We start from the raw sequence: 27820 nt of genomic DNA on the forward strand, positions 1-27820 counted from the left end.
GAGAAGGATTATGTCTGTGGTATGGCTCAAATATTTCATTTGATTAAACACTAAGCACAGTCCCTAATTTTTCTATTAAGATGTATTTCATCACAGTTTGGAACCCAATTCTCTTTGCTACATCTGAGCAGTTGCCTGAGGCCCCTATTCTAATCCTGATGACAGCATTATTCTAAAGGAGAAAAAAATAGTTCAGTGATGCTTTTGGGCTGAAAGCATAATGTGTTTAAATAATTCATGCATTGTGGCCACATGTTCTTTCTCGTGTGAATGGGAAGTTATTTTGGACAAGAGAGATTTTTTTGGAGGAGGAAGAAAGGGGTGCCTGTCTTGTACCCAGGAAGAATCATATCAGTTAAGGAGTAGCTCTCTTTTTGGGGGGCATAGTTTGGAGTTAATATCAAGCTACAGGACGAAAATATTATGGCTGTGGGATCTGAATTTGTGCCGCTATGAGACGTAAGGGGATTATTTACTTTTAGTGCAAGGGCAGGGAAAGGAGGCTTAATGGATTGGCCACTAGTGTTTTATTTCTGGGAACCCAGATCAATCCACCATGTACCCTTGAGCAATGAGGATTAAACAGAGTGCAAAAAAAAAAAAATCAACCTAATTGTTTGGGGCTAGCTTGGGGCTAGCTAACAGTAAGCAGTAAGATGAGCAATGTGAATTGAAGATTTGCCCATTGTGGACAGTATTTTTCAGGACTCGGTCATGTTCTCTTCTGTACCTCCTCTGCTCTGCAGTACTGTGTTGACAGCAAAATGAACTTTACTAAAATCTTGATTTTTTGCAAGCTGTCTGTAGGATTTTAATGAATTTCACTGCTTTATTAGTAAACTGCATCAAAATACAGGAAAACAATATAAAGGAAGAAAAATAAAGCACAGATGAAACAACAACAAGGGCATGAAAGAATATAATATTAAAAGGAAGGAGTATAAAAGGGGAAATTGTAGGGAAGGATCCTACACAAGAATGGGATTGAAGCAAGGTGGGTGGAGGGAGAGCACATGAGAATTGGGGAGAGAAAAGAGTCTACCCAATAAGCATGTAAGTTATCAACTTTGGTCTCTTGCCAGTTTGTCAAATCAGTTACTACCTATTTTTGGTAGTAGTGATTTCAGTTCAGTCTTTAGTGCACCAGTAATAAAGATAATTGGGTTTGATTTGGGCCTCTTGGCAAAGCAGAAGGAGCCAAAAGACTCAGTTATCATGTTAACTACCTCTAAGCTCTGAAGAAAATAGCCTGTCCAGGTCAGGGTTGATATAATTGTTAGGACAGAATGGAAAAATGTGTGCTATTTTTGTCTGCCCCATAATGGGCTTTAATATCTAATGTTTCCAACTTGCCACTTCTTTACCTTCTTGGGTAGAATGCACATATTACAATTAATCAATAGTGTAACATTTTTGGCACATTTTGAATAAAAAAAAATACACTGAGCGTGTAACCCTTAGATCACAACTTGAAATCAAGTTGAGCGGAAAGAGATGCTGTCAAGATAAAAACAGTATTAATAATTATACCTTAGATTGTTAAAATTGAAAGAATTGTAGAGGTCTACTATAATTTCACTGTTTACAAACTTTCTTTAATTTTTTAATTTCTCTCAGGGAAATAAGGGCTTGTCTATATGGAAAAATTATACTTGTATAAGGAAAGGTGTGAATTTAAACTGCTATAGTTATGCCAGTGTAATTCCTCATGTGGACACTTATTCTAGAATCAGAATGACTTTTTGTGCCTTAGTTTATGTAAAATCTAAATTTGGGACAAATTTTACAATGAGAAAATGTGACCAAAAGTAGGGTTTGATGGAATTTACAAACTGAGCAGTAGTTATTCTGCTATTCAGTACGTTACTTCACTTTATTCTATTGTACTGTAGAACTGTTTTTATTCACAAACAAATTTGTATACCATAGGCAGGGCTGGTCTTGTTAAAACACAGGATTAGGAGTCAAGAGTCTATTCTTGGCTCCATTACGTACTACCTGATCAGTGTTTGATTTCCCTGTTTTTAAAATGAGAATGATACTTCCCTGCCTCACAAGTATATTGTAGGACTTAATTCATTAATATTTGTGAAGCACTTTGAGATTCTTGAATGGAAAGTGTTAAGTTCTAAGTATTATTATTATTTTCATTGTCTAATTGTTTTTCAAAATTGTGTTGTGAACATTTTCTTTCTGTTCGTCCATAAATGGTAGAAATACTAAATTGTTTTTCTTACACTGTATTGGCCATTTTTAAAGCACTTCAAGGAAATTGTGGTTTCATTTAAAACAGCTGTTAATTAGGTCTTAGAAAATGTTTTGTTTGGAAAAAATGACCTTGAGTGAATAAAATAGTTTGAAAATAGTTTATTTTTAAAATAATGCTAATAATTTTATACATTCATTTTTATTTTTTGCACAATCAGTTGCAGGATGGGGTCACCTAGCTAGTGGTCAGATAGTCAGAGAAACTGAGCACCATAGCTCCTTGTAATACCAGTGGAGTGGTGGGTGCTCAGGATCTGTGAAAATCTTTGGTGCACAAATAAGAATTTAGGTAATTAACTTTAGTCACCTATATTAGAAAATTTTGGCCTAAGATCATACTGAAGAACCTCTTAATCTCTGTTTCTAATTTGAATTATCTTTTAAAACTAGTATATTTAAAAAAAACCCAAAAACCTACAATTAAAACATTTTAAAATTACTCTTGTGCAGGCTTTTAAATGTGACTTAATCTGCAAATTAAACAATAAAATAAAAACAAATAACATGTTCCTTGTAGGATTTGCATCTGTGATTCCACCACAATTAGGTTTTTTTGTTTTTTTCAAAGTTAAGGCCCTTCAAGTACCTTCAAGGGGAACTACACAAAAATGAGGAGGTTAGTGAAACAGAAATTAAAAGGTACAGTACCAAAAGTAAAATCCCTGCAAGCTGCGTGGAAACTTTTTAAAGACACCATAATAGAGGCTCAATTTAAATCGGGGATCTCAAACTCAAAACACCACGAGGGCCACATGAGGACTAGTACATTGGCCTGAGGGCTGCATCACTGATGCCTTTTCATACAAAGATACAAAAGCCCCGCCTCTCTGCCCTCCCCGCCCCTACTCCACCCCTTCCCCAAAGTCCCCACCCCAACTCCGCCCCTTCCCTGCCCCTATTCCAGCCCCTTCCCCAAATCCCCGCCCCGGCCCTGCCTCTTCTTCGCCTCCTCCCCTGAGTGTGCCACGTCCCCGCTCCTCCCCCTTCCCTCCTGGAAAGTCCTAAGCACCACCAAACAGCTGTTTGGTGGCAGGAAGCGCTGGGAGGTAGGCGGAGGAGCGGGGATGTGGCACGCTCAGGGGGGTGGAAGCGGGGGGTGGAGGGGTGAGGAGAGCTATGGCGGGCCGAAGGAAATAACTCCTTGGGCTGCGTGTTTGAGACCCCTGACCTAAATGTATACCCCAATTTAAAAAACATAGTAAGAGAAACAAAAAAGAGCTACTGTGGTTAAACAACAAAGTAAAAGAAGCAGTGAGAGGCAAAAAGGCATCCTTTAAAAAGTAGAAGATAAATCCTAATGAGGAAAATAGAAAAGAGCATAAACTCTGGCAAATGAAGTGTAAAAATATAATTAGAAAGACCAAAAAAGAATTTGAAGAACAGCTAGCCAAAGACTCCAAAAGTAATAGCAAAATTTTTTTTAAATACATCAGAAGCAGAAAGCCTGCTAAACAACCAGTGGGGCCACTGGACGATCGGGATGCTAAAGAACACTCAAAGATAATGAGGCCATTGTGGAGAAACTAAATGAATTCTTTGGATCGGTCTTCACTGTTAAGGATGTGAGGGAGATTCCCAAACCTGAGCCATTCTTTTTGGGTGACAGATCTGAGGAACTGTCCCAAATTGAGATGTCATTAGAGGAGGTTTTGGAACAAATTGATAAACTAAACAGTAATAAGTCTCCAGGACCTGATGGTATTCACCCCAAGAGTTCTGAAGAAACTCAAATGTGAAATTGCAGGACTACTAACTGTCATCTGTAACCTATCATTTAAATCAGCTTCTGTACCAAATGACTGGAGGATAGCTAATGTGATGCCAATTTTTAAAAAGGGCTCCAGAGGTGACCCTAGCAACTACAGGCCAGTAAGCCTCATTTCAGTACCAGGCAAATTGGTTGAAACTATCATAAAGAACAAAATTGTCAGACACACAAATGAACATAATTTGTTGGGAAATAGTCAACATGGTTTTTGTAAAGGGAAATCATGCCTCACCAATCTACTAGAATTCTTTGAGGGGGTCAACAAGCATGCGGACAAAGGCGATCCAGTGGATATAGTGTATTTAGATTTTCAGAAAGCCTTTGACAAGGTCCCTCACCAAAGGCTCTTAAGCAAAATAAGCAGTCGTGGGATAAGAGGGAATGTTCTCTCATAGATTGGTAACTAAAAGATAGGAAACAAAGGGTAGGAATAAATTATAAGTTTTCAGAATGGAGAGAGGTAAATAGTGGTGTCCCCCAGGGATCTGTACTGGGCCCAATCCTTATTCATAAACAATCTAGAAAAAGGGGTAAACAGTGAGGGGGCAAAATTTGCAGATGATACAAAACTACTCAAGATAGTTAAGTCCCAGGCAGACTGTGAAGAGCTACAAAAGGATCTCACAAAACTGGGTGACTGAGCAACAAAATGGCAGATGAAATTTAATGTTGATCAATGCAAAGTAATGCACATTGGAAAACAAAATCCTAACTCTCTCTATATATATACAGTGATGGGACCTAAATTAGCTGTTACCACTCAAGAAAAAGATCTTGGAGTCATTGTGGATAGTTCTCTGAAATCATCCACTCAGTGTGCAGCGGCAGTCAAAAAAGCAAACAGAATGTTGGGAATAATCAAGAAAGGGATAGATAATAAGACAGAAAATATCATATTGCCTCTATATAAATCCATGGTACGCCCACATCTTGAATACTGCGTGCAGATGTGGTCGACCCATCTCAAAAAAATATGTATTGGAATTGGCAAAGGTTCAGAAAAGGGCAACAGAAATGATTAGGGGTATAGAGCGGCTTCCGTATGAGGAGAGATTAATAAGACTGGGACTTTTCAGCTTAGAAAAGAGGCAACTAGGGGGGATATGATAGAGGTCTATAAAATCATGAATGGTATAGAGAAAGTAAATAAGGAAGTATTGTTTACTCCTTCTCATAATACAAGAATTAGGGGCCACCAAATGAAATTAATAGGTAGCAGGTTTAAAACAAACACAAGCAAGTATTTTTTTCATGCAACGCACTGTCAACCTCTGGAACTCCTTGCCAGAGGGTGTTATGAAGGCCAATACTATAACGGGGTTCAAAAGGGAGCTAGATAGATTCATGGAAGATACATCCATCAATGGCTATTAGCCAGGATGGGCAGTGATGGTGTCCCTAGCCTCTGTTTGCCAGAAGCTGGAATTGGGTGACAGGGCATGGATCACTTGATGATAACCTGTCTGTTCATTCCCTTTGGGGCACCTGCCATTGGCCACGGTCAGAGGACAGGATACTGGGCTTGTTGGACCTTTAGTCTGACCCAATATGGTCATTCTTATGTACCTATAAATCTTAATTATTATAACAGCCAATTGAGTCTAGTTTAATTTTTAGATGACTAAAGGGTAGAATTAGTTAGATGGGCAGTATACTGGTGTGGTTTTCGTGTAAGGTTATGTCTACACTACAGACGTTATAGCAGCATAGATATACTACTGCAGCTGTGCCACTGTAAGGTCTCCTATGTGGCCGCTCTATGGTGATGGGAGAGAGCTCTCCCACCAGCATAATTAAACCACACCAATGAGCAGCAGTAGCTATGTTGGTGGGAGAGCATCTCCCGTTGACATAGCTCTGTCTACACCAGCGCTTTTGTTGGTGAAACTTATGTCGGTCAGAAGTGGTGTTTTTTTTCACGCCCCTGCGTGACAAAAGTTTTACCGACAAAAATGCTAGTGCAGACAAAGCCTAAGTCTATATCACAGTACCTACTGTACAAGTATGCATGTCTTTGATATCTCTCTCTTCTATTAAACAGATTCTCTTTAGCCACTCTCACTTGTTTGCTGAGAAGGAGGGGAACCACACGAGAACAGAAAAAGCTAAAGAGGCCCTCTAAGAGTATAAAAAACTTGAATTTGATTTGCTATAGTTCTCTTAAACGTTTAGCCTGGTGGTGGGGTTTGGGTTTAAGATTTTCAGTTCCTTATTCTAGTTTTAAATACCAGTTTTTCAAAAATAATTATTTAGTAGTAGTTTCAGTAAAAATTCAGTTGTAAAGTTAATATTCACTGTGGAATATCTGTATCTATATGAATAGCCATAATTTTTAAACGCCACTAAAAATAGCCCTATCTTAAAACAATAAAATTGTGATTATTGTCCTTTGATCTTATCAATGACATCTGATGCTGACTGGTTATGTTAATATTTTTACTGGTGATACAGAAGCAAATTGCAATAACTATCCAAGATCTCTACCTCCTGACTTCCAGGCTAGCAGAGATCTGAGATTTCTGCAGAGGCAGAATATTCAGCCGCAGAGGAGCAAGAGTGTCTAACGTCTCTCTGCTGTGACTCTTGCGGTCAGTATAAGAGTTCCTTTGATGAATTGCAAGAAAAGCATTTATGCCTTAGGGAGAAGGAGCACTAAAACTACTGGGGGAGGTTTCTAGAGGCCTAGAAAAGCATGAGAGAATTTAATCTTTTAACTTTTGGAAGAACTAGAAGTTTTTGTTTTGTGCTGCTGGCCCGAATGGAGATGCTGCATAATTTTGGATGCGTCATCCCCTTACTATGTCCCATTAGTAATGTGTTACCAGAGCTACAGGTGAAAGGATGGGAAGCTCTTTGGAAGTCTCCTGCCTTCGCTCTATTGTAGGTAGCTACTATGGGAAAAGCTCACGTAGTAGAGGGCTGCAGGCCCATGCACCAACTCAGCTAAAATTCTCTGCTGCTGTGGCACTCGGCTCAGTCGTGAGATAACATGTAGTCCAACTCAATAGAGCTACTCTTTGATGCCCCAAACGGCATGTAACCTTCCATTAAGTGAATGAGAAGGGAGCTATAAGGGATCAGAAGCAAACAACTAGAATGAACTTTTAAAAATTATACACAGAAAACAAAAAAGAAAAAAATGTACATAAAATAAAAAGATAGGACAAGAAGGAGAAAAGAGAAGAATAAAGAACAGGAAAGAGACAAAGGGGACAAAAAGAGTAATGGTGACAACTGTGTCAAGATATAGCCAAAGGGGGTACCCATTCACAATTTTTTTCTAGAGGGTCTCCAGTAAATAAAAAGGTTAAAAAACACAATTAACCTCTTTTCGCTCGACAGACCAGAACTGTATCATCCACAGATTTGGCTTGTTAGTGATACTGTCTAGCAGCTTTTCTTTTTGACCCACAGAATCTCTTTCTTTGTCAGTTTTTGAATCACTAGTTGTATTCTGAAGTGGTTGAGTTTTTCGACTGTGGGGTTGTGAGAAGCAGGGTCCGGATCTGTAATATCACTGATGCAGAATTCCTACTTTTTCTGTATAAAATGGCCTAAAAGCAGAGTCTGGTTTGTTGTCCCTTGTTCTTGCTTTTATCTACTGCTTGTTGTTGTTGTTGTTGTTTGTTTCAGTTCTCCTTTCTCCTAATAAAAGTAGTTATTTTAAAACTCACTCAATAATTAGAACTAATTTTGTAGGAATATAGAACTGCTTTGAGAGAGAATTAAGGGACTAATGAGTAATAAGCCATCTTTGTGAATTTTGTTTAAGTAATTTCCAAACTGTATTGCAGATATATATTAACTAAAACACAGGGTGACAAATTATGGTTGCAAACATGACTAAATGGTCAAATGCTGAAACTAAGATAGTCAACAGTTGGCACTTCAGTAAAAGACTTTTGGATGCTACCTAATTGTTCTTTAAACTTGTAGGGTTCAACTGCTCGAATGGACCATGAAACAGCCAGTGTTATGAGTACCTATTCCGTTCCTCGAAGACTGACAAGTCATCTGGGTACCAAGGTAACCGAAGATTACAAACCACAGGTCGCTAACACTACGTTTTTACTAATACAATAACTTCATTGTTTCTACTATATTCACTGAATGATCTTTCCACATTTACTAATTTCATGGAATTAAATTTTTTTAAATAGTTTTTCTCAGGCTTTTAAAAGTATGCATTAAAAATCCTTCAATTTTAGAAGAAAATATGAATTCCCATTGGTAAAATTATTTGTAATGAATAAAATTTGATTGCAGGAAATTGTTGGAGCACCTTAAAACCTTGTATTGTTACTAGATGATCCAGATGACTGGTGAAAATGAACCCATTCTAAAGACCAAGTTTTTGGTATTTGAAATGCTCATACAAGACTGAATTCTTGAAATAGATGTCGTATTGAGAAACTTTTTAAAATGTGACCTGAGTCATTGATGCTGCTAAATCAACATTGTGTCACTACAGTTACAGTATGCGAAAGAAAAGTCTTATTTGTCTAAAGAGGTGTTAAATTAAAGGAAACTGGGAATTTAGCATTGCAGTAAAATTTCCTAATCTCACTTCCATTTGAAATGGAAAAATAGGTTCAAGTGGACCGCATTTTGTGCCAAAAGTAGATTTCCAGCATGCATTTGTTCTTCATAGCAGGTACATGGGACACATCAATGCAAAGACTTTAAGGAGTTCTTTTTTGTGAACTGTGTGTTGGGCACAAAACCACTTTCTGTATTAAATATTCCTTAATTAAAAGTGCAAAAATTTATAACAATACTATCAATCACACAATTTGTGTACCAAAGAGGTACCAAAGATATATTGATTACATCAAACATTTAATTGTTTTTACAGAGTATGATATTAGATATTTTAAGTGCAATCTATACAAAATATTTTTTTTTAAAGGTGGGATAGGAGAAGTGGAGAAGGCTTGAATCCTTCAATTTTCTTTCTAGTGCAGATAGAAATTGCTTCCATATCAGCAGGATCCTCGGCGCCAACTTCTCTTCTGCCCCATTGGTGCTTGATTCCCTCCCCCCCCCCCCCGACCCCCTCTCGCCCTGCCCCAATTCCACTCCCTTCCCCCCAAGTCCCCGCCCTGCCTCTTTACTGTCTCCTCCCCCTCCCTCCCAGAAAGTCCTAAGTGCCGCCAAACAGCTGTTAGGCGGTGGGTGGGAAGCACTGGGAGGGGGGGAGAAGCGGGGACATAGTGCACTCGGGGGAGGAGGAGGGGGTGGGGGCAGGGGGAGCTTGGCTGCACGTGGAGCACCCACTAATTTTTCCCTATGGGTGCTCCAGCCCTGCAGCATCCACAGAGTTGGTGCCTATGAGCAGGACTAAAAATACTAGTTTAGCAATATCTGAAGAAGACTCAATGTCTGAGCCTTGTTCAAGAGACACTATGTGTCACCAGTGGGATTTTGGAACATCAAATGTCTCAGTACTCAATACTTGAATTTTATGTGGTTGATTCTTTAAAATAAATTAAATAAAATAATCTAGAGATGGGAGATTTTCCCAAAATGAATCCATAGTATGTCAGGGACATGGTTTCAGAGGAGTTCTGCAGAGAACCCTTACAACATTCATATGCCCATGAATACACGATCATTTATTTTATGCAGTTATTGTAGACTATGCTGTCCACTAAGTAAACTCTGCTAATGGCAGATCCCTGTCCATGAGAGCTTACAGTCTAGAGCAGTGGTTCTCAACCTGCGGCCCAATCAGCACAGAGCTGCAGCCCATGTGACATCCTCAGGGCCATACAGGTAGTATTGGATGCGGCCCACAATGGTAAATAGGTTGAGACCCACTGGTCTAGAGGCACTAGACCAGTGGTGGGCAACCTACGGCCCATGGGCCAGACATGGCCCATTAGGGTAATATGCTGGCAGCCTGCGAGACAGTTTGTTTACATTGACCATCCACAGGCATGGACCGTCCACAGGTTCACCATTCCCAGCCAACGGGTGCTGCGGGAAGCAGCGCGGACCTCAGGGACGTGCAGCCCGCCGCTTCCTGCAGCTCCCATTAGCCGGGAACAGTGAACCGTGGCCACTGGGAGATGCGGGTGGCCATGCCTGTGGACGGTCAGTGTAAACAAACTGTCTCGCGGGCTGCCAGCAGATTACCCTGATAGGCCGTGTGTAGCCCATGGGCTGCAGGTTGCCTACTACTACACTAGACTGTACAAACTTACATAATCCTTTTCTCCTAGACCATGGTCACTAGTAGACCTAGTCTCTGAGGTAGACAGTAAGGGCTTGTGTACAAGGGAAGTTAGTGCACAGCAAGTTAGGGTGTGAATTTACAGCACATTAACTACTACACACTAATTCCCTATGTGGACACTTACTGCACAGTAAAGTGCTGAGTAAGTTAATGTAGACTAGCTAGTGTGCTGTAAATTCACACCCTAGCTTGCTGTGTACTAACATCTCTGTGTAGACAAGCTTTAAAGCTGCTCCCTCAGGGGTCTGCCCAGAGGCATACATTAAGTAGATAGCTTTCATTCTCTTTTGAGAGAACAAGTGTGCCACCTCCGTAACATATTTGACTGTTCCCAATCCAGGAAGTGACGCTCTCTAAACCTCATTTCTCATGCACATGCCATTGTACTGTCACAAAGCTGGCTCATGGGCTCTGTCAGGTTTTGATTCTATCTTTTTTACATTTAATATTAAATAGTTTGTGGATCCATATGATCATATAACTTTACAATGTTTAATACTTCTACTTTTTCAGCGATTTCATTGATTATCCTAGTGTTCATAAAATACGTGATTTTCTGAATACTCAGTCTAGTATAAATTACCTAGATGCACTCAAACTTTTAAATCTTGTACAACACAGTTATGTTAGATTTTCTCATGTATGTTATAGGATATTTTGTTGAACTTGTGACCATTTGCAGCAATTTAGCTAGGATTAGAGAATCTGATCTAACTTAGTATTTGGCAAATCTGATTTCTTGTCTAGCTGGTACATATGGGAGGTATCACTCTGCAGAGACTCATCAACTGCTTCTTCCGTGTCCCAACTGGGTAGCCTGCTTATGAGTAGCTTCTCAAACCATGGGTTTTTAATGTTTTTATGTGACTGCCTCAAGAATCCCTCCTAAATTAATACTTAGATGTGAAATCCACGAGGGTGTTCTGAATTTGGTATCCCAGTAATATGTATATTTGTACTTTAATAGGGTCAGTTTCACAAAGCTGAAAACTATTATGAACCAGATCATCTGGGAGAAAGAATTTAATCAGAAAAATGTGAATGATAATTGGGACTCATTTAAGAACACCTTACTAGATGCCCCAAAAGCCACAATTGAAGAAGAAGGCTGTGCTGGTTTAAAAACCAACCTGGTTTAGAGGGGAAGTGAAAGCAGCTGTAAACAAAAAAACCCATTTTAATTATATAACAAATAGAAGAAAGGGGAAGTTGACAGCAATGAATATAAATAAGAAGTTAGGAACTATAGAAAATTGATAAGTGAAGCCAAGGGACACAAGGAGAAATCTATGGCCAGCAGAGTTAAGGATGCTAAGAAGGAGTTTTTTAAATGTATTAGGAATACAAAGAATCCTGACAATGATATCAGTCCATTACTAGATGGAAATGGTAGAATTATCAATAATAATGCAGAAAAGGCAGAAGTGTTCAATAAATATTTCTGTTCTATTTTTAGGGAAGAAACAGTTGATGTAGTCTCTCCATATTATGATTATTACACTCTTTTCATTCCACTAGTATCTCTGGAGGTTGATAAACAGAAACTACTAAAGTTAGACATTTTTAAATCAGCAGGTTCAGATAACTTGAATCTAAGAGTTTAAAAGAGCTGGCTGGGGAGCTCATTGGACAATTAATGTTGATTTTTCAGTAAGTCTTGACACATTGGGGAAGGTCCAGAAAACTGGGAAAAAAGCTAACGTTTGTGTTAATTTTTAAAAAGGGTAAATGGGACAACCTCAGTAATTATAGACCTATCAGCCTGAGATTGATCCTGTTTAAGTTAATGGAGCAGCTGATATGGGAGTCACTTAATAACATGGAGCAGTGGCTCCTGTAGCTGTCCCAGGAGCCACCTGAGCAGCTGGCCCCGGGGTCAGCCACACTGGCACCTGCAGAAGTCACAAAGGTCGCGGAAAGTCACAGAATCTGTGACAGACACAGAGCCCTATCCATCACTGACCATTTTTAAATCAAGATTAGATATTTTTCTAAAAGATCTGTCCTAGGAGTTATTTTGAGGAAGTTCTATGGTCTGTGCTGTATAGGTCAGACTAGGTGATCATAGTGGGCTCTTCTGGCCTTGGAAACTATGGCTCTATAAGCATATTTAACTTTCACTCTAGCGAATTATTTGTCATTGGAGAGCAGCCTTTAAATGAAAGTATTATTCATGTAGATAAATTTCTCTTCGAAAGAAAAAGAATTCATAGTAGACATATCCTGGCTTGTTCAGGCTAAAACATTATTGGGTAGCACATTTTCATTAATATGCTATTGTTTTAATCCTATAGTACAATGAAAATCCAGAACTGTTCATTAGAGGTCTAGATGAACAAAAATATAGATCCCATTTCATTCACATTACTATCAAGTGGGTTCTTTATATGTTATTCATGTTATAAACACCAAAGAACCAGTAATAATTATGCAATTATTTTTTTTAAATGATACTGATTGTTGCACAATTGTGGGGGGGGGGGGGGAGATTTTTCCCTTGCTTTTATATATCATTCATCACTTCATTTCAATTTGATGTATCTTTTTTTAGAAAATGTAACCGTATTTTTAAAATCATTTGGCCTACAGGTGGAAATGGTGTATTCTTTGTTGTCAATGCTTGGTACTCATGATAAGGATGACATGTCACGAACTTTGCTAGCTATGTCTAGCTCCCAAGACAGCTGCATAGCCATGCGTCAGTCTGGATGTCTTCCTCTCCTCATCCAGCTTTTACATGGCAACGATAAAGACTCTGTGTTATTAGGAAACTCTCGGGGCAGTAAGGAGGCCCGTGCCAGAGCCAGTGCAGCGCTGCATAACATCATTCACTCACAGCCTGATGATAAGCGAGGCAGGCGGGAAATCCGTGTACTCCATCTTTTGGAACAGATCCGAGCTTACTGTGAAACATGTTGGGAATGGCAGGAGGTACATGAACAAGGCATGGACCAAGACAAAAATCCAAGTATGTCTGTCATAATACTTTAAAAATGGCTAACAATATATTATACAAAAATTTTAAAACCGTAAGTTCCATTTTAAGCTGAATTTTTGGTATGGTAGAAATATACCTGAATTAAGGATCTTTTTTCGTATGAAATTTTTTTAAACAAAAGTCAAAGTAATATCTGAAAACCGAATGTCTCATCTGTAATACGTACTGTCTGTAAATGCTCTGTGGAAGACTGACTTTTAAATCATAGACTTTGCATCTCATAAAAGGTATAATCCTGGTAATTTTTTTTGTATACTCTATACAAATTTGTATTCATGGTCACTGCTATTTTGTCTTTCTTTAATGTATGTTCTGAACACTGTGGTACACAAAAGTCTGTTGTTTTTTTCAACCTACCTTTTTCTCATCCCGTCTTGACTGGGTAGTTGTTGGGGAGGTTAAGGTAGGCACAAAAAGAGGAATCTTGTTCCAATCAATTCAGTATAATCCAAACAACTATTAAAAACACAGTTTGATATTTGTTTGATGTTTCTGACATACAATCATGGCCTCTTCAATGTAAAATAAAGTTTTTTCAGATCGGTTTGAAAATTTATGTAACTCTTTAACTTCCCTAATTGCATTTCTGATTTGGGGGAAAATTACAAAAACAGGCCCTGATCCTCCAATATGTTCTATATTGGTGGTTCTTCATGCCCACAGAGAGTACCACTGAAATCAGTGGGATTGGCATGGGTGCAGGATGCAATCTGATCTAACTACAGGGATCAGCCTGCAGAATCAGAGCCCATGATGACATCCTAACACAATCTATGGCCTAGAAAAAATCTGGTACAAAAATGTTGAGAACTACAAATGCTTCCTAGTGTGAGATAATGCTGATTACCCTTCAGAAGGAAGGAACAAGACAATTTTATTTTTGATATTGCATTATTAAACACAACCAGAAAACCTAACCTATCCCACTCTCTACACTCTAAAGCCATTATCAAGATAATTAGGAAATTAAATTCATCAGCATTAAAATTTGTCTCTTGTACATCTGAGAGTATGGAAATGGTTTTTGTTAGAATGCTCAGTGACTTTTGTCTTCTCTTGCATTTTCTCAGAGATCCAGATCCTGAAAAAGTGACCTAAATATTTACCTTAAACTTTGAATCTCTTGGTAAGGCTTATTATTTTGACAATGCCCTTGTAAAAGACCAAGTCAGTATTAATTGTTGCCTTTTTTGGGGGACAGGGCCAGCTCCAGTTGAACATCAGATCTGTCCTGCAGTGTGTGTTCTGATGAAACTTTCATTTGATGAAGAACACAGGCACGCGATGAATGAGCTTGGTAAGATGAAATATTTTTCTCTATACAGCTGTTGAGAAGTTTGATAGAAGTTTTAACTTTCCTTTCTTGTACACTTAATAGAAATCCAGTAGGTTTCTCTGTCACCAGTTCAGATCGATCAGTCATTGCTCAATACTTCTGCAAATCTGGCCCCTGATGTCTTAATTTAGGCACCCAGAAAATGAGTACAATTAGTGCTCACCTTTACAAATTTGATTTCAGTGACTTACCCAGCATAACATGGGAATTCTGTGACTGAGGCAGGGATAGAATTCAGTTTTCCAGGGTGGCATTCAACTGCTTTAACCATGAGACCATCTTTTCTCTTCCTGCAGTCCTCTGCCTCATTCACTATTCACCTTCCAGCTTCTGCAACACATGAGGCAAGGCCCTGCAGGTAATAGCCTCCTTCACTAGACAACCCTGATTCATTTCTAGAGCATGGTTCATCTTGTGCACAGAATGAGCCAGGGATCCAGTGGGAAAATGGTTGTAAAGATCATATGATAATACACATGAACAAGGGGGCTGAATTAGGGTTGCAGAAGTTAGGAATTCTGGCATTTGCTGACTTTTGAATGCTTGACTTTGCAAGTTTAACATTCTTTTAATGTCGTTTTATGTGTAATTTCCTACATTTAAAAAAAAAAACTTATTGAAACAAGAAGACCCATCATATTGAACATATTGACCCCCCCCCCCCAATAGGTCACCAGCAGGACTGGAACCTCTAGATCCACAGCACAGACCTCTGCCACTTGAACTGAAGGAGTAACTGGTAACAGTAGTACACTATTATCCTCTCTGTGAACTAGCCACTAGAGGGGGATTAGATGCACACTTTTCTAATGAGTTTTGCAGCTGTTTTGCTGACAGCAGAGGAATGGTAAATCCTGGGTTTAATTCTTGGTTTTGGAGGAGAGTGTTTTCAAATGGTAATAGACCTTTTTGCACCACCACCACCCCTTGCTCCTTTCCACCTCACTGGCTCCTGTCTCTGTCCCACTTTGCTCCTCTTCCTCCTGTTCTCATTTGTTCTTACCCTTGCCCCTAACAGTGTAAAACTTCAGAGCCGATAAGTCCACTCAGTCCTACTTCTTGTTCAGCCAATTACTACAACAAACAAGTTTGTTTACATTTGCAGGAGCTAATGCTGCCCTCTTCTTATTTACAATGTCACCAGAAAGTGAGAACGGGCATTTGTATGGCACTTTTGTAGCGGCATTGCAAGGTATTTACGTGCCAGATATACTAAACATTTGTATGTCCCCTCATGCTTCGGCCACTATTCCAGAGGACATGCTCCCATGCTGATGACGCTCGTTAAAACATAATGCGCTAATTAAATTTGTGACTGAACTCCTTGAGGGAGAATTGTATGTCCCCTACTCTGTTTTACCCACATTCTGCCATATATTTCATGTTATAGCAGTCTCAGATGATGACTCAGCACATGTTGTTCATTTTAAGAACGCTTTCACTGCAGATTTGACAAAACGCAAAGAAGGTACCAATGTGAGATCTCTAAAGATAGCAACAGGATTCGACCCAAGGTTTAAGAATCTGAAGTGCCTTCCAAAATCTGAGAGGGAGGAGGTGTGGCGCATGCTTTCAGAAGCCTTTCAGAAATCTTAAAAGAGCAACACTCCGATGCGGAAACTACAGGACCCGAACCACCAAAAAAGAAAATCAACCTTCTTTTGGTGGCATCTGACTCCAATAATGAAAATGAACATGCGTTGGTCCACGCTGCTTTGGATTGTTATTGAGCAGAACCCGGCACCAGTATGGACGCATGTTTCCTGGAATGGTGGTTGAAGCATCAAGGGACATATGAATCTTCAGCTTATCTGGCACGTAAATATCTTGTGATGCTGGCTTCAGCAGTGCCATGGGAATGCCTGTTCTCACTTTCAGGTGACATTGTAAACAAGAAGCAGGCAGCATTATCTCCTGCAAATGTAAACAAACTTGTTTGTCTGAGCAATTGGCTGAACAAGAAGTAGGACTGAGTGGACTTGCAGGCTCTAAAATTTTACATTGTTTTATTTTTGAATGCTGGTTGGGTTTTTTTTGTTTGTTTTTACATAATTCTACATTTGTAAGTTCAACTTTCATGAAAAGGAGATTGCACTACAGTATTTGTATTAGGTGAATTGAAAAATACTGTTTTGGTTTTTTTACAGTGCAGATACTTGTAATCAAAGATAAATATAAAGTGAGCACTTTACATTTTGTATTCTGTGTTGTAATTGAAATCAATATATTTGAAAATATAGAAAACATCCAGAAATATTTAAATAACTGGTATGGTATTATTAACAGTACAGTTAATTGCGCAATTAATTGCTATTAATTTTTTTATAGCTTGACAGCCCTAATTTTACAAAATTTTAATATAGGCAAAATGGTATATTTTCCCCTATCCTCATTCTCAGAAATGGCTGAACCATTTGATATGAAACTTTCTAAAAAAATTTAATTTGAGGCTGACACTTGGTTTGGTAAATTTCAGCCTGAATGGTTAACATTTAGTAAAGTTATGATAAACTGAAAACAGTGTCTTGTAATGGAAAGTGTTTTGCAACCTCAGCAGTAGGTGATACCTCCAGCGCTGCCTAAAATATGTTCTTAATTGAGACCGGGTCTCAGAAATTGACATTAGTGTGCATGTGGTATTAATGTTTTTTAATTATCCTGCTGCTGCTATTGTCTCTCCATTTTGGAGAAGGAAAACTAAAATACTGTACTCCTAACATTGGCTTCAATTATATTATTTATGTAGGGGGGTTGCAGGCTATTGCAGAACTGTTGCAAGTGGATTGTGAAATGTATGGGCTTACAAATGACCACTACAGTGTTACATTAAGACGGTATGCTGGAATGGCTCTAACAAATTTGACTTTTGGAGATGTGGCAAACAAGGTAGGTTTTTAAATTAATTTGCATCTAATTTTAATTTTATAATAGTTTTATTAGAGAGTTGGAGTTTAAATTTTAGTTCTTAGAAGAGTTAGAGGGAGAATCTCTAGGGGTAGCATACTGAAGCTGGGCAGAGAGCAGAATTTTCCAAACAACTCTGCCATTGTACTTTACTTCTAACATACAACAAGGACTGTAAATTACATTATAAGCATAATAGCTTCTCTCTTATTAAATCAGGTTAAGTTCAGTTTGTCACTCAAGCAGAGATTAATTTTCTTTGTTCTATTTTTGTATGAAGAACACAGTTTATCGTCCCCAAGTTTACAACACATAATCTATTGAGAAAGATTGAATTTTCTGTGGATTTTTTATTAAAGCTGTAACTGTTTGAGTTAAAATTAAGAAATGGTAACTTTACAAAATTTTCAGTCTGATCACTTTTTGCAACCCTTTTGCTAACAAATGGCTGATTTCTTATACTTCACACTTTTCATATAGTAAAAATGCATTGTAACTATTTTTTGGGGTACATTTAGGAAATTAGGCTGTAATTAAGCAAAGTTATTAGCAAGTATTTTCTGTTTCCCATTATATTCATAATTTCCCCTTACTCAAAATATCCACCATTTTGTCTAATTTGAAATGGGATAGAGGCAACTGAATCTGGTTGAAGCTACACAACTGTGGTACTTCAAGGAGTGCCCAGGACTGTGAGTTGCCTTACTAGCCCTGTCTCCAGTGAAAGAGAGACTTGCTGGTGCTTAACTGGGAATCAGTTCCCTGACACCTCCAGTCTGTTAGCAACCCAAACAATCTCCTCTGTGCAATGCTAGCCCTTACTTTGCTTTGTAGGTTAACAGTAGGTGCATCCCAGCCCCTTTTGAAGTGTTCCTCTCTGACATCCAGCCCTTGTAACTGGCTACTCACAGAAATACCAGGTTTTCTATTCCCAAGGGGATAGTGTACACACCAGCCTGTATCATTCAAGTGAGGATCAGCGCCTATATAACATCACAGCATTGAGATATATTTATAGTGAAATAATCACAAATTTCAGGGGGTAGCCGTGTTAGTTTGTATCCACAAAAACAGCAAGGCGTCCGGTGGCACCTTAAAGACTAATGGATTTATTTGGGCATAAGCTTTCATGGGTAAAAAACTACTTCTTCAGATGCATGGAGTGAAAATTACAGATGCAGGCATTATTATAATGATACATGAAGAGAAGGGACTTACCTCACAAGTGGAGAACCAGTGCTGACAGGGCCAATTTGGTCAGGGTGGATGTAGTCCGCTCCCAATAATAGATGAGGTGTCAATTCCAGGAGAGGCAAAGCTGCTTTTGTAATGAGCCAGCCACTCCCAGTCCCTATTCAAGCCCAAATTAATGGTGTTAAATTTGCAAATGAATTTTAGTTCTGCTGTTTCTCTTTCAAGTCTGTTTCTGAAGTTTTTTTGTTCAAGCATAGCTACTTTTAAATCTGTTATAGAATGTCCAGGAAGATTGAAGTGTTCTCCTACTGGCTTTTGTATGTTAAATCACAAATTTGTTATCAAGGGTTAAGGTTTAAGAGATAGTGGGTAAGGATAATGGAAACAGAAAGGTTTCATATAAAAACAAAATCAGTACATGCTTTCTAGAGACTAGACTTAACTTTAACAGACTAACTGTCTAAAAGCAGTTTATTCTCCCCTAAATGTCCTTCACAGTACTCCTAACTGGGGCAGTTTGGGATCCCATTTTCATGAATGTAATCACACTGCCCTATTACTTTATCAGATACAGAATAAAGAGATGTCCTTTTACCTTCTCCTTGTATCCCCCCAAATCCATTTTTGGTCCCCGGAGACAGGATGACCCCTCAGGGTTTTTCCCTGGTGTGCTGACTTCATGTTGACTTCACATCCTCATGTTGACTTCCCTATGTGAACAGGGCTTCCCTTGCATTGGCTTACAATGCTTAATTTACATGTGAAACGAAGCAGACAAGTGAATATACATCCTTTGTCTGGAAGAAACCTATTTGTCAATCCTGCCTTGATTCAGACTTTAGGAACGTATTTTCATTATGCATATATAACTTTTTACATAGTATCTGTACATACATTTCATTGCGATATTAATGATCAGTATGATCCTGGCTTTCATTTAAGTCGTACATGACATCATTTGTGGGTAAATACCGTTAAAGCAGTGTGCTGAGTTTGTCAGGCCTGATAGGAGTTACTGTTACAGAACACATGCATCTGACAAAGTGGGTATTCACCCACGAAAGCTTATGCTCCAATATGTCTGTTAGCCTATAAGGTGCCACAGGACTCTTTGCCGCTGTTACAGAACAGCCTTGGCCTTGAGGGGTTCTTAGGGTTACAACATGCCCTCGGTAAAGAGGGCAACTACTTCACTAGTGGGCATGTGTATTTGCTTCTGATAAAGCCTCAGGACAAATGGGTTCCTTTTTATTAAAGGCTTTGCTATCCTACCTGTCAAATTTTAAAATCTGTCTGTCTTACTGAAATGTGTAAAACAAACAAACAAAAACAAAACTAAACCGTGGAAATGTGCCTTGCTGTGTTAAGCCAGATTGTGTTTTAATTATAACAGCTTTTATATTACCTATACTATTTTTAAGAATATTTTTCATTATGTGAATTAAGTAAACCATTAAAAAAAAGAAAAATGGAAAATCTCCTTAGATTGTGAGCTTCCTGAAGGATGGAAAATCATTCTTAAGTGTTTGAAAAGTATGTAGGACGTAGGGAGTGCTAATTCAAATAAATAATGAAAAAGAAAAAATGGAAATCTATCATGTGACTCACTTTCAAGTGATACAAACCCTTATTAATTTCTAGCCTCAGAATTTTGCAAGATATTATATTGGACTTTAAAATAACTTCATTTTGATAACCATCTTGCGGTTTTCCTCTTGCTTCATATTCGACATGGTTGCTAGTGGGAGCTATTTCAAGAAGAGATAGAACTATAAACAAATGTTTTATATAATCTGAAAGCTTTCAATCCCAGTTTTCAAATAGAATAATGTATTAATCCCTAACACAAGTGAAGTGGTTTATGAAATGTTCGCTATTAAAATCATTTGAACAGTAAATGCAGTAATTTCAGTGTTACTGATCTTACAGCATAGACCCAGATGCTGAGTGTTGTAATGCAAGAGTTATCCAGCCAAGGAATAGTGAAGTTCTGAACTGAATTATATTTTTGTTTGACTCAAATATTAATAAATAAAATAATCTTCATTTCCACATTTATAAAACGACATTACATTGTCTTGGCACATGTAGATATGTATCTTATTACAAAATTATATTGTACATAAACCATATACTGTATTGTTGTAAATCATTACCTTTTCCCATAGGGATGGGGGGAGGGCACTAAGTGTTTTCCAGGGGAAAGACTCTCAGGAGGATAGGAAGAAAAGGAAAGCTGGAGGTGGGATGTAATTCAATTATTAATCCCTGTGTATATCATTCTTGACAATCCTGTAAGTATAGGATTTCCATGTTTATATGAAAACATCTAAATTATTACAGTATTGAGATTGTATTGTTTTCCTGTGCAAGGTATATTATTATTTTTATTCTTGTTTCTGTTTTAAGAAATGTATATTGTTCTCCTGCTTCTTGGCATATTAGATTAATTTCTGATGCAAGTTGCATAATTTTTAGTTATTAGTTTTAAAAAGACATTTTTTCCCCTCAGACAGGTCAAGATGATCTGCTTCAAAATATTATTTGCTGCAGGAGATGGGGGAGGGAGGAAGTATAATCAGGAGAAAACATACCTATAGGTAGAATTTAAATAGACAATGGGTAATGATACATTGCCAGATCTAGGCAGTAAATAAAATATCCAGTATTTTTTGGGAACACTCTGTGAATGCCTTCAGGACTAGTAAACTCTTCCAGGTCTCATCTGAGACCTGTTATCAGGGAGGGAGAACTTGGATCCCTGATTAGGATAGCTATGCCATTTGCAGATCTCCCCAGAATAGAAGCTGACAGTATAGTGCTTTACAAAACTTTTTAGTGGTTTATGATGTGGATCAAATGTCTACTGCTGGAACACTGAGATAATTAAGCTGTTTTGGAACCCAGATCGACACAGGTGAATAGTTTAATATATTAAGCCACTGCACCATCAAGTTGCCTAATCTTTCTTTTAATAGACTCTCTTTTTCTTTTTTCTTTCTTTTTTTTTTTGTAACAGGCTACATTGTGTTCTATGAAGGGCTGCATGAGAGCGCTTGTTGCCCAATTAAAATCTGAAAGTGAAGACTTGCAGCAGGTAATTTTTCATTGAGAAGAAGAAGTTGCCCCACCTTCGATCCTTTCATTGTGACCTGCTATATCTTCCATCACATTATATTGAACTCTTCATCTCTGCTCTGATTTCCTTCTTACATTTCCTCCCAATCCTCCTCAATGGTCTCTACATTTCCTCCTTTCATGCTTTATTTCATTAAGGTTTCCCATGCCCTGTCCACCAAGAGCCCTCTCTCTTTCCCTTCAAAAACACTTTTCTTTCTATCTTCAGTTGCTGTTCTGTGTTTTGTTTAGTTGTCTTGTCTGTGTTAAATTAGATGCTCTTTGGTTCAGGGATGTGTGTCTGTCTTCTATAAAGTGCTGTGTACATCTTTGTTACAATATAAAAGCCTCATAATCATGGACTAAATTCTGGTTTCTGGCAAAACTGCATGCAGTACAGGTGATATAAAGGTCACCTTTATGCTTCTGATCTTGGGGCCATTGAATAGAAGTCTGATTTCCTGGGATAAGTTAGAGCTGCCTAAGTGCTTGTTTAGCTGGCTGCTAAGGAACTGAAATTGCAGCTGGGGATCAGTGCAATATAGGGGACAGCATGGTCAGGTCTCCTGTCCTCTTAGACTTCCCCATGCCAACAGCAAGTGAATGGTGGTATAGAGGCCTCCACTCCAAAGAATAAATCCCCCTTGCACTGGACTGGGTGATTCTCCCAGCATCAGATATGCAGGCTCTGTGGCCAGAAACAGCTACCAATTTGTTACGAAGTCGCCATGCTGCACCAAAGTATCTAGCCTAATGTTTTTTACCAGGTAAAGAAACAAATTTAGTTAATACAAGTCTTTTAAATAACTCTTTTAAAGCAAGTGGTACAAGTGATCCTGGGCATTAGACCAGTAAGCCTTATTTTGGTACCATGAAAACTGTTGGATAATTAAAAATAGAATTATAAACCACCTAGATGAAATATGATAGGAACAAATGAGCATGACCTTTAGAAGGGAAAATTCTATTTATCTGCTGTTTTGTTGAGGCACTTGAAGAATTATAAGGAGAAAGAAGTTCTGGTAGATAGAATTAATTTAGACTGTTAAGAAACCTTTGACAAAGTTCCTTACAAGCTATTACTATTAAAGAAACTAAGTAATTGTAGATGAGAAAGTGGCTGAGACAATAGAGGGTAACAATAAGATGTCCCCTGATTTGATTTTAGGACAGGGGATCAGATGCCAATGTCTGCAGATAACACAGAAATATTTAGGTTAGTCAAGACTAGAGCAGACTGTGAGGATATTCAGAAGTAGCTAACAAAAGTAAGAATGGGCAGCATGATGAAATTCTGTATTGACAAATGCATTGGAAGAAATATTTTAAAATCTTCATACACTTTTAGGTTTTTAATTAACTGAAGCCATTCAGGGCAGAGGGAAAGTGCTGGACACATTGTGAGGACTTCTCAGTATACAGCAATGGTTAAAAGACCAAACAAAATTTTAGGAGATAGAAAATAATATTGAAACTATTAAAATGCCCTCACCTACTATACTAAATTTATCTTTGGTCAGCCTATGGGAGGGGATAAAATTGCAGAAATATAAGGTGACCAGAGATGGGTGAGGAAAATCCTTAGAGGTCTAGAAAGACTTCAGTAGAAAGAGAAACTGAAAAGACAGGGACTATTGAGTTTAGAAAGGAGACTGAGAGGACATGAGAGAGCTATAATAAAATAATGAATGGTATAAAGAAGATAAATTAGGCACTCCTATTTACCCTAATACAAGAACAAGGAAACAGTCAATGAAACTGAAAAATAACAAATTAAAAACTGCACATAATTACCTCTAGGATTTGTCGTCATAAAATATCACTGAGGCCAAGAACTTCGCAAGACTCAAAAATGGATTACACACATATGGATAATAAGAACATCCTTGTGCTTCCTCCTTTTCCTTCTTACTACCTGGGCACAAGTAGGGAGGCACTGAGAACACAAGAGAGGCAGCCTTTGGCAACTGGATGGAGCAGTTACATCACAAATCCTGCTTAGCTCTTGCATTTGTGGGAAGGAGCATGCTCAGTTGCTTTGTGGGGATGGTGCATGTACAATTTAGTCACACAGGAGTTGTGAGGGGATGGAGCATACTCTGTGAGAATGGTGCATGTGCAGCCTGGTCAGCACTAGGAGCTGTGAAAGGTTCAAGCATGCTCAAAGAGGATGGAATCTTCAGAGATTTTAGCTGATACTCAGTAGAGACTCGTTCGAGTTTATGTGTGAACTGTGATTTTTCAAAGGTTTATAACTTGGCCACAGTCAAATGAATTTTCACATGGACAGCAAAAAGGCACTTCTCTGTCACATAGTCCATCCCTAGCCAAATTTCAGGTCCCCTGCACTAAAGCATGGTGACTCTTTCCCCCAAAGAATAGTTCACCAGAATTTTTTTTTAACATTGAAAAACGTTATTTTCCCTACTCTTATTCTCAATAATAGCTGTACCATTTTGGCTGAACCCACCCCAAGAATTTCAACCTGAGGCAGACACCCATCATGGAAAATTTGAGACCAAATAGTGTTTTGAAAGTTAAAAGTAACTGAAAATACGGTCTTAAACTGGGAAATGTTGGGCAACCATAATAAGCAGTGTACTAGCCCTGCTTACAATAAGGGATATAAATTATCATGCTTCAGGGCTTAACTATGTATTAATTGATAGGGTTAGTTTGTTCCATAATTGTCCACTATGGGGTGGTTTTGGGTTTTTTTTGGCATGTTTCTCTGAAACATCTGGTACAAGCTGGTCTCAGAGATAGGATGCTGAACTAGATGGATTGTTGGTCTAATATTGTATGCCCATTCGTAGTTTGGGGATATTATATTAAAATGTAGTATTTTTCACTTCTAGAACTTTCCATCAGAAGACCTCAAAGAGCTGTATAAACATTAATAAATTTAGCCACACTACAGCTATATGAGGTAGAGAAATATTATCCTGTTTTTACAAATGGAGAAACTGAAGAAAAGGGAATTTAAGCATATCAGTGAGGTTACACAAGAAGGCTATAAAGAGGCAAGAATAGAACTAAGGTCTTGAGTCCCAGTCTAATTTCTCAACCACTAAACTATGCTTCCCTACAAAATATTTTTTACAAAACGAAAAACACACACACACACACACACACACACACACACACTTTGATATCAAGCTTGGTATTTGCATGTGAGCCTAAGACAGACATCGAAACAAAAGCAAACCTAAGGTACAGCCTTGGAGAAAGTGCAATTATTAATGGAATACATACTTGTTCTTCGCATCCAGAGGTTATTAATGGAGTGATGATAATCTAGTAAAGAATTAAATATATCGATACATTATTTTCCTTTTACATTTTGCAGGTTATTGCAAGTGTTTTGAGGAATTTGTCCTGGCGAGCAGATGTAAACAGTAAAAAGACTTTGCGTGAAGTTGGAAGCGTGAAAGCATTGATGGAATGTGCTTTGGAAGTTAAAAAGGTAAAGGTTTTAAAGGACTATTGTGTGATATATTTTCAAGAGACTGTATGAATGTTTCCTATTCTTTTGTAAGCAACAGAAAAAGTATTGCTACTCTTTTTGACCGAAGTGGATATCCAATATTTGGGGTATTGCGGGTTGTTTCCATTAGGAGGAAGAATTGATGATAGAGTGAGGTACTACTTTGGTGCAATCCTGATTATTTACAAAAAATGTACACAAATTTCTGTTTCCCTAAACACAGTTAGAATCAAACTGGAAGCAGTTCGTTTGCTCATGTTTCTAAGTCTCTCTCAAGCCAGCACCATTGCCCAAAAAGCTCCCTCTCTTCACTTTCTCTCAGGACCATGTTTTCAGTTCTTCTTTTGCTGTCTACTTGGCGTATTTGGCTGCTTCTCTCGGCCTGCTCTCTGGATGTTTTGGGAACTCCTCCATCAAATGATATCCATCAAATGATACTCAGCAAAACCCCTCCAACTGCATAGCTCAGTTTTCAGCCGGCTTTGCTTGTAGTTTGTGTTTTTGGTGACGATCGTTTCAGCTATCTTATTCCAAAAAGGAGCTTAGCTGTTTCTTACATTTATCCTGAATGAAGGGTGACTGTCGTGCCTACTGGCTTCAACAAAGTTTCAGCCAACCTCCATCAAAATAGTATATTTCTTACTTCTCAGTTAAGAAAGACAAGCTAAAATAAACATTTGCTATTCCCTTAAAGTTACTACCCTGTGTGCTTTACCACTACTACTAAAATATGGCATAAATACTGTATATTTATAAGTTAATTGTAATTTAGACTTTAAATCACCAGAAGGAGATATTGTCGTGTTAAAAACATCACTGGTCACATACAAATAATTGTTAATTTTCTGTCAGGACTACCATTACTATTTAAAAGACAGAGGGAAGGCTAGTTTGTTGAATTTTAGATTACTTATGCTGAATTACAAATTCATCTCTGTATACTTTAGAGTAAGGATGTAAGGAGCAAATGCTGTCTAAAATAGTCTCATCCAGTGGTTCTCTGCTTTTTCCATTCCAGGACCTTGCCAAGACCCTCTCCCATTTTACAATGTGGGAAGGGCAGGGTGGTTGCGACCCCTGACATCTGTTCAGGACCATGCTGGGAGTTTTCACCCCTGGGGTTGAGAATCCATGCATATCTTGCCCTTGAAGAGAATCATTCAGAGCAAGCTGATGCTGATCAGAGACTTATTTGTCAAGGGAAATCTTTGTCTTCTCTGAGATCAAACAAGTGATCCAAAACTTTGCTACCATGAAAGCCTTATTGGGGAAGAGGAACTGCTGATCTTGAGTGCTCATTTCCTCACATAAAATAGTGAAATGTGTGCATTGTTGGGCTTACCTTTAATTAAGTTCACAGCTTTTACAGCCTCATAAAGTACAATTTTCATTTCTTCTGGCAGTCTTCTGTGCCTTCAAAGCTTCATGATTATTTACATAGTGTCCGAATGGCTTGTGGTGGAATAGATAGGATTTTAATCATTAGTCTATGCATGTGTTTTCCTGTCATATCTCAGAAACCTTCAGTGCAAAGAACAAAAAAGCAAAGCCAATTCAACCCAGTTGTGAGAACTAACTGTAGGAAGGCTTCAAACACTTTTCTTCCCATATCTCGTGTACTGAGTTGGACAGAAAAACAGGAAGTACTCATGTAGGAATCCTTTCTACTCATGCTGGACAAATATTAAAAATTGGGCAGAAGAAGATACATTGGTAGTTTCTTTTAGTTGTATTAAGTACAGGGTCTCCTAAATTTTCAGAATGGCTGTTCCCAAATATTTGCAGCCATGTCATGAATACATCAGCTGACTAGATCACTGGAGAAGGGAGTTGCTTTGACTAACTGGCAGCAACTGATCCCACAAACACCAAGTACAGTCACTGCTTCCCTACTTGCGAGGCTTGGCAGCTTTCACTATTTAGTGATTCCAAGTAAGATGACCAGCAGACCTTTTTTAGTGGTGTTGCTGTTTAATAAGTCTTCTGATTTCTCTGAAGAATTCAATGGATGTAAAGATAGTAGGGCTGTCAACCGATTAAAAAAGTTAATTGCGATTAATGGCACTGTTGAACAATAATAGAATACCATTTATTTAAATATTTTGGATGCTTTCTACATTTTCAAATATATTGATTTTAAGTACAACACAGAATACAAAGTGTACACTGTTCACTTTATATTTATTTTTGATTACAAGTATTCACTGTAAAAAACAAAAGAAATAGTATTTTTCAATTCACGTAATACAAGTACTGTAATGCAATCTCTTTATCATGAAAGTTGAACTTACAAATGTAGAATTATGTACAAAAAAACTGCATTCAAAAATAAAACAAGGTAAAATTTTAGAACCTGCAAGTTTTAGAACCTGCACTCAGTCCTACTTCTTGTTCAGCCAATTGCTCAGACAAACAAGTTTGTTTACATTTGCAGGAGATAATGCTGCCTGCTTCTTGTTTACAATGTCACCTGAAAGTGAGAACAGGCATTCCCATGGCACTGTTGTAGC

General features: G+C 38.2%; 1 protein-coding gene across 14 annotated transcripts in view; it reads left to right on the plus strand.

Moving 5' to 3' along the window:
- Positions 1-27820, plus strand: part of APC (APC regulator of WNT signaling pathway) — a 201085-nt gene that overhangs the window by 162501 nt on the left and 10764 nt on the right. For 9 of the 14 annotated variants that reach the window (XM_037901538.2, XM_037901540.2, XM_043547781.1 and 6 more), the window contains 6 exons: positions 7973-8086; positions 12864-13242; positions 14474-14569; positions 17355-17494; positions 21726-21803; positions 25173-25289. In XM_037901538.2, the coding sequence (XP_037757466.1) occupies positions 7973-8086; positions 12864-13242; positions 14474-14569; positions 17355-17494; positions 21726-21803; positions 25173-25289 (924 nt within the window). Of the gene's footprint in view, positions 1-7972; positions 8087-12863; positions 13243-14473; positions 14570-15330; positions 15348-17354; positions 17495-21725; positions 21804-25172; positions 25290-27820 lie in introns of those variants that run through there. The other 5 variants (XM_043547784.1, XM_037901544.2, XM_043547786.1 and 2 more) reach the window with 2 other exon arrangements.

This window comes from Chelonia mydas, chromosome 5 (assembly GCF_015237465.2).
Source record: "Chelonia mydas isolate rCheMyd1 chromosome 5, rCheMyd1.pri.v2, whole genome shotgun sequence".
Taxonomy (NCBI): domain Eukaryota; kingdom Metazoa; phylum Chordata; order Testudines; family Cheloniidae; genus Chelonia; species Chelonia mydas.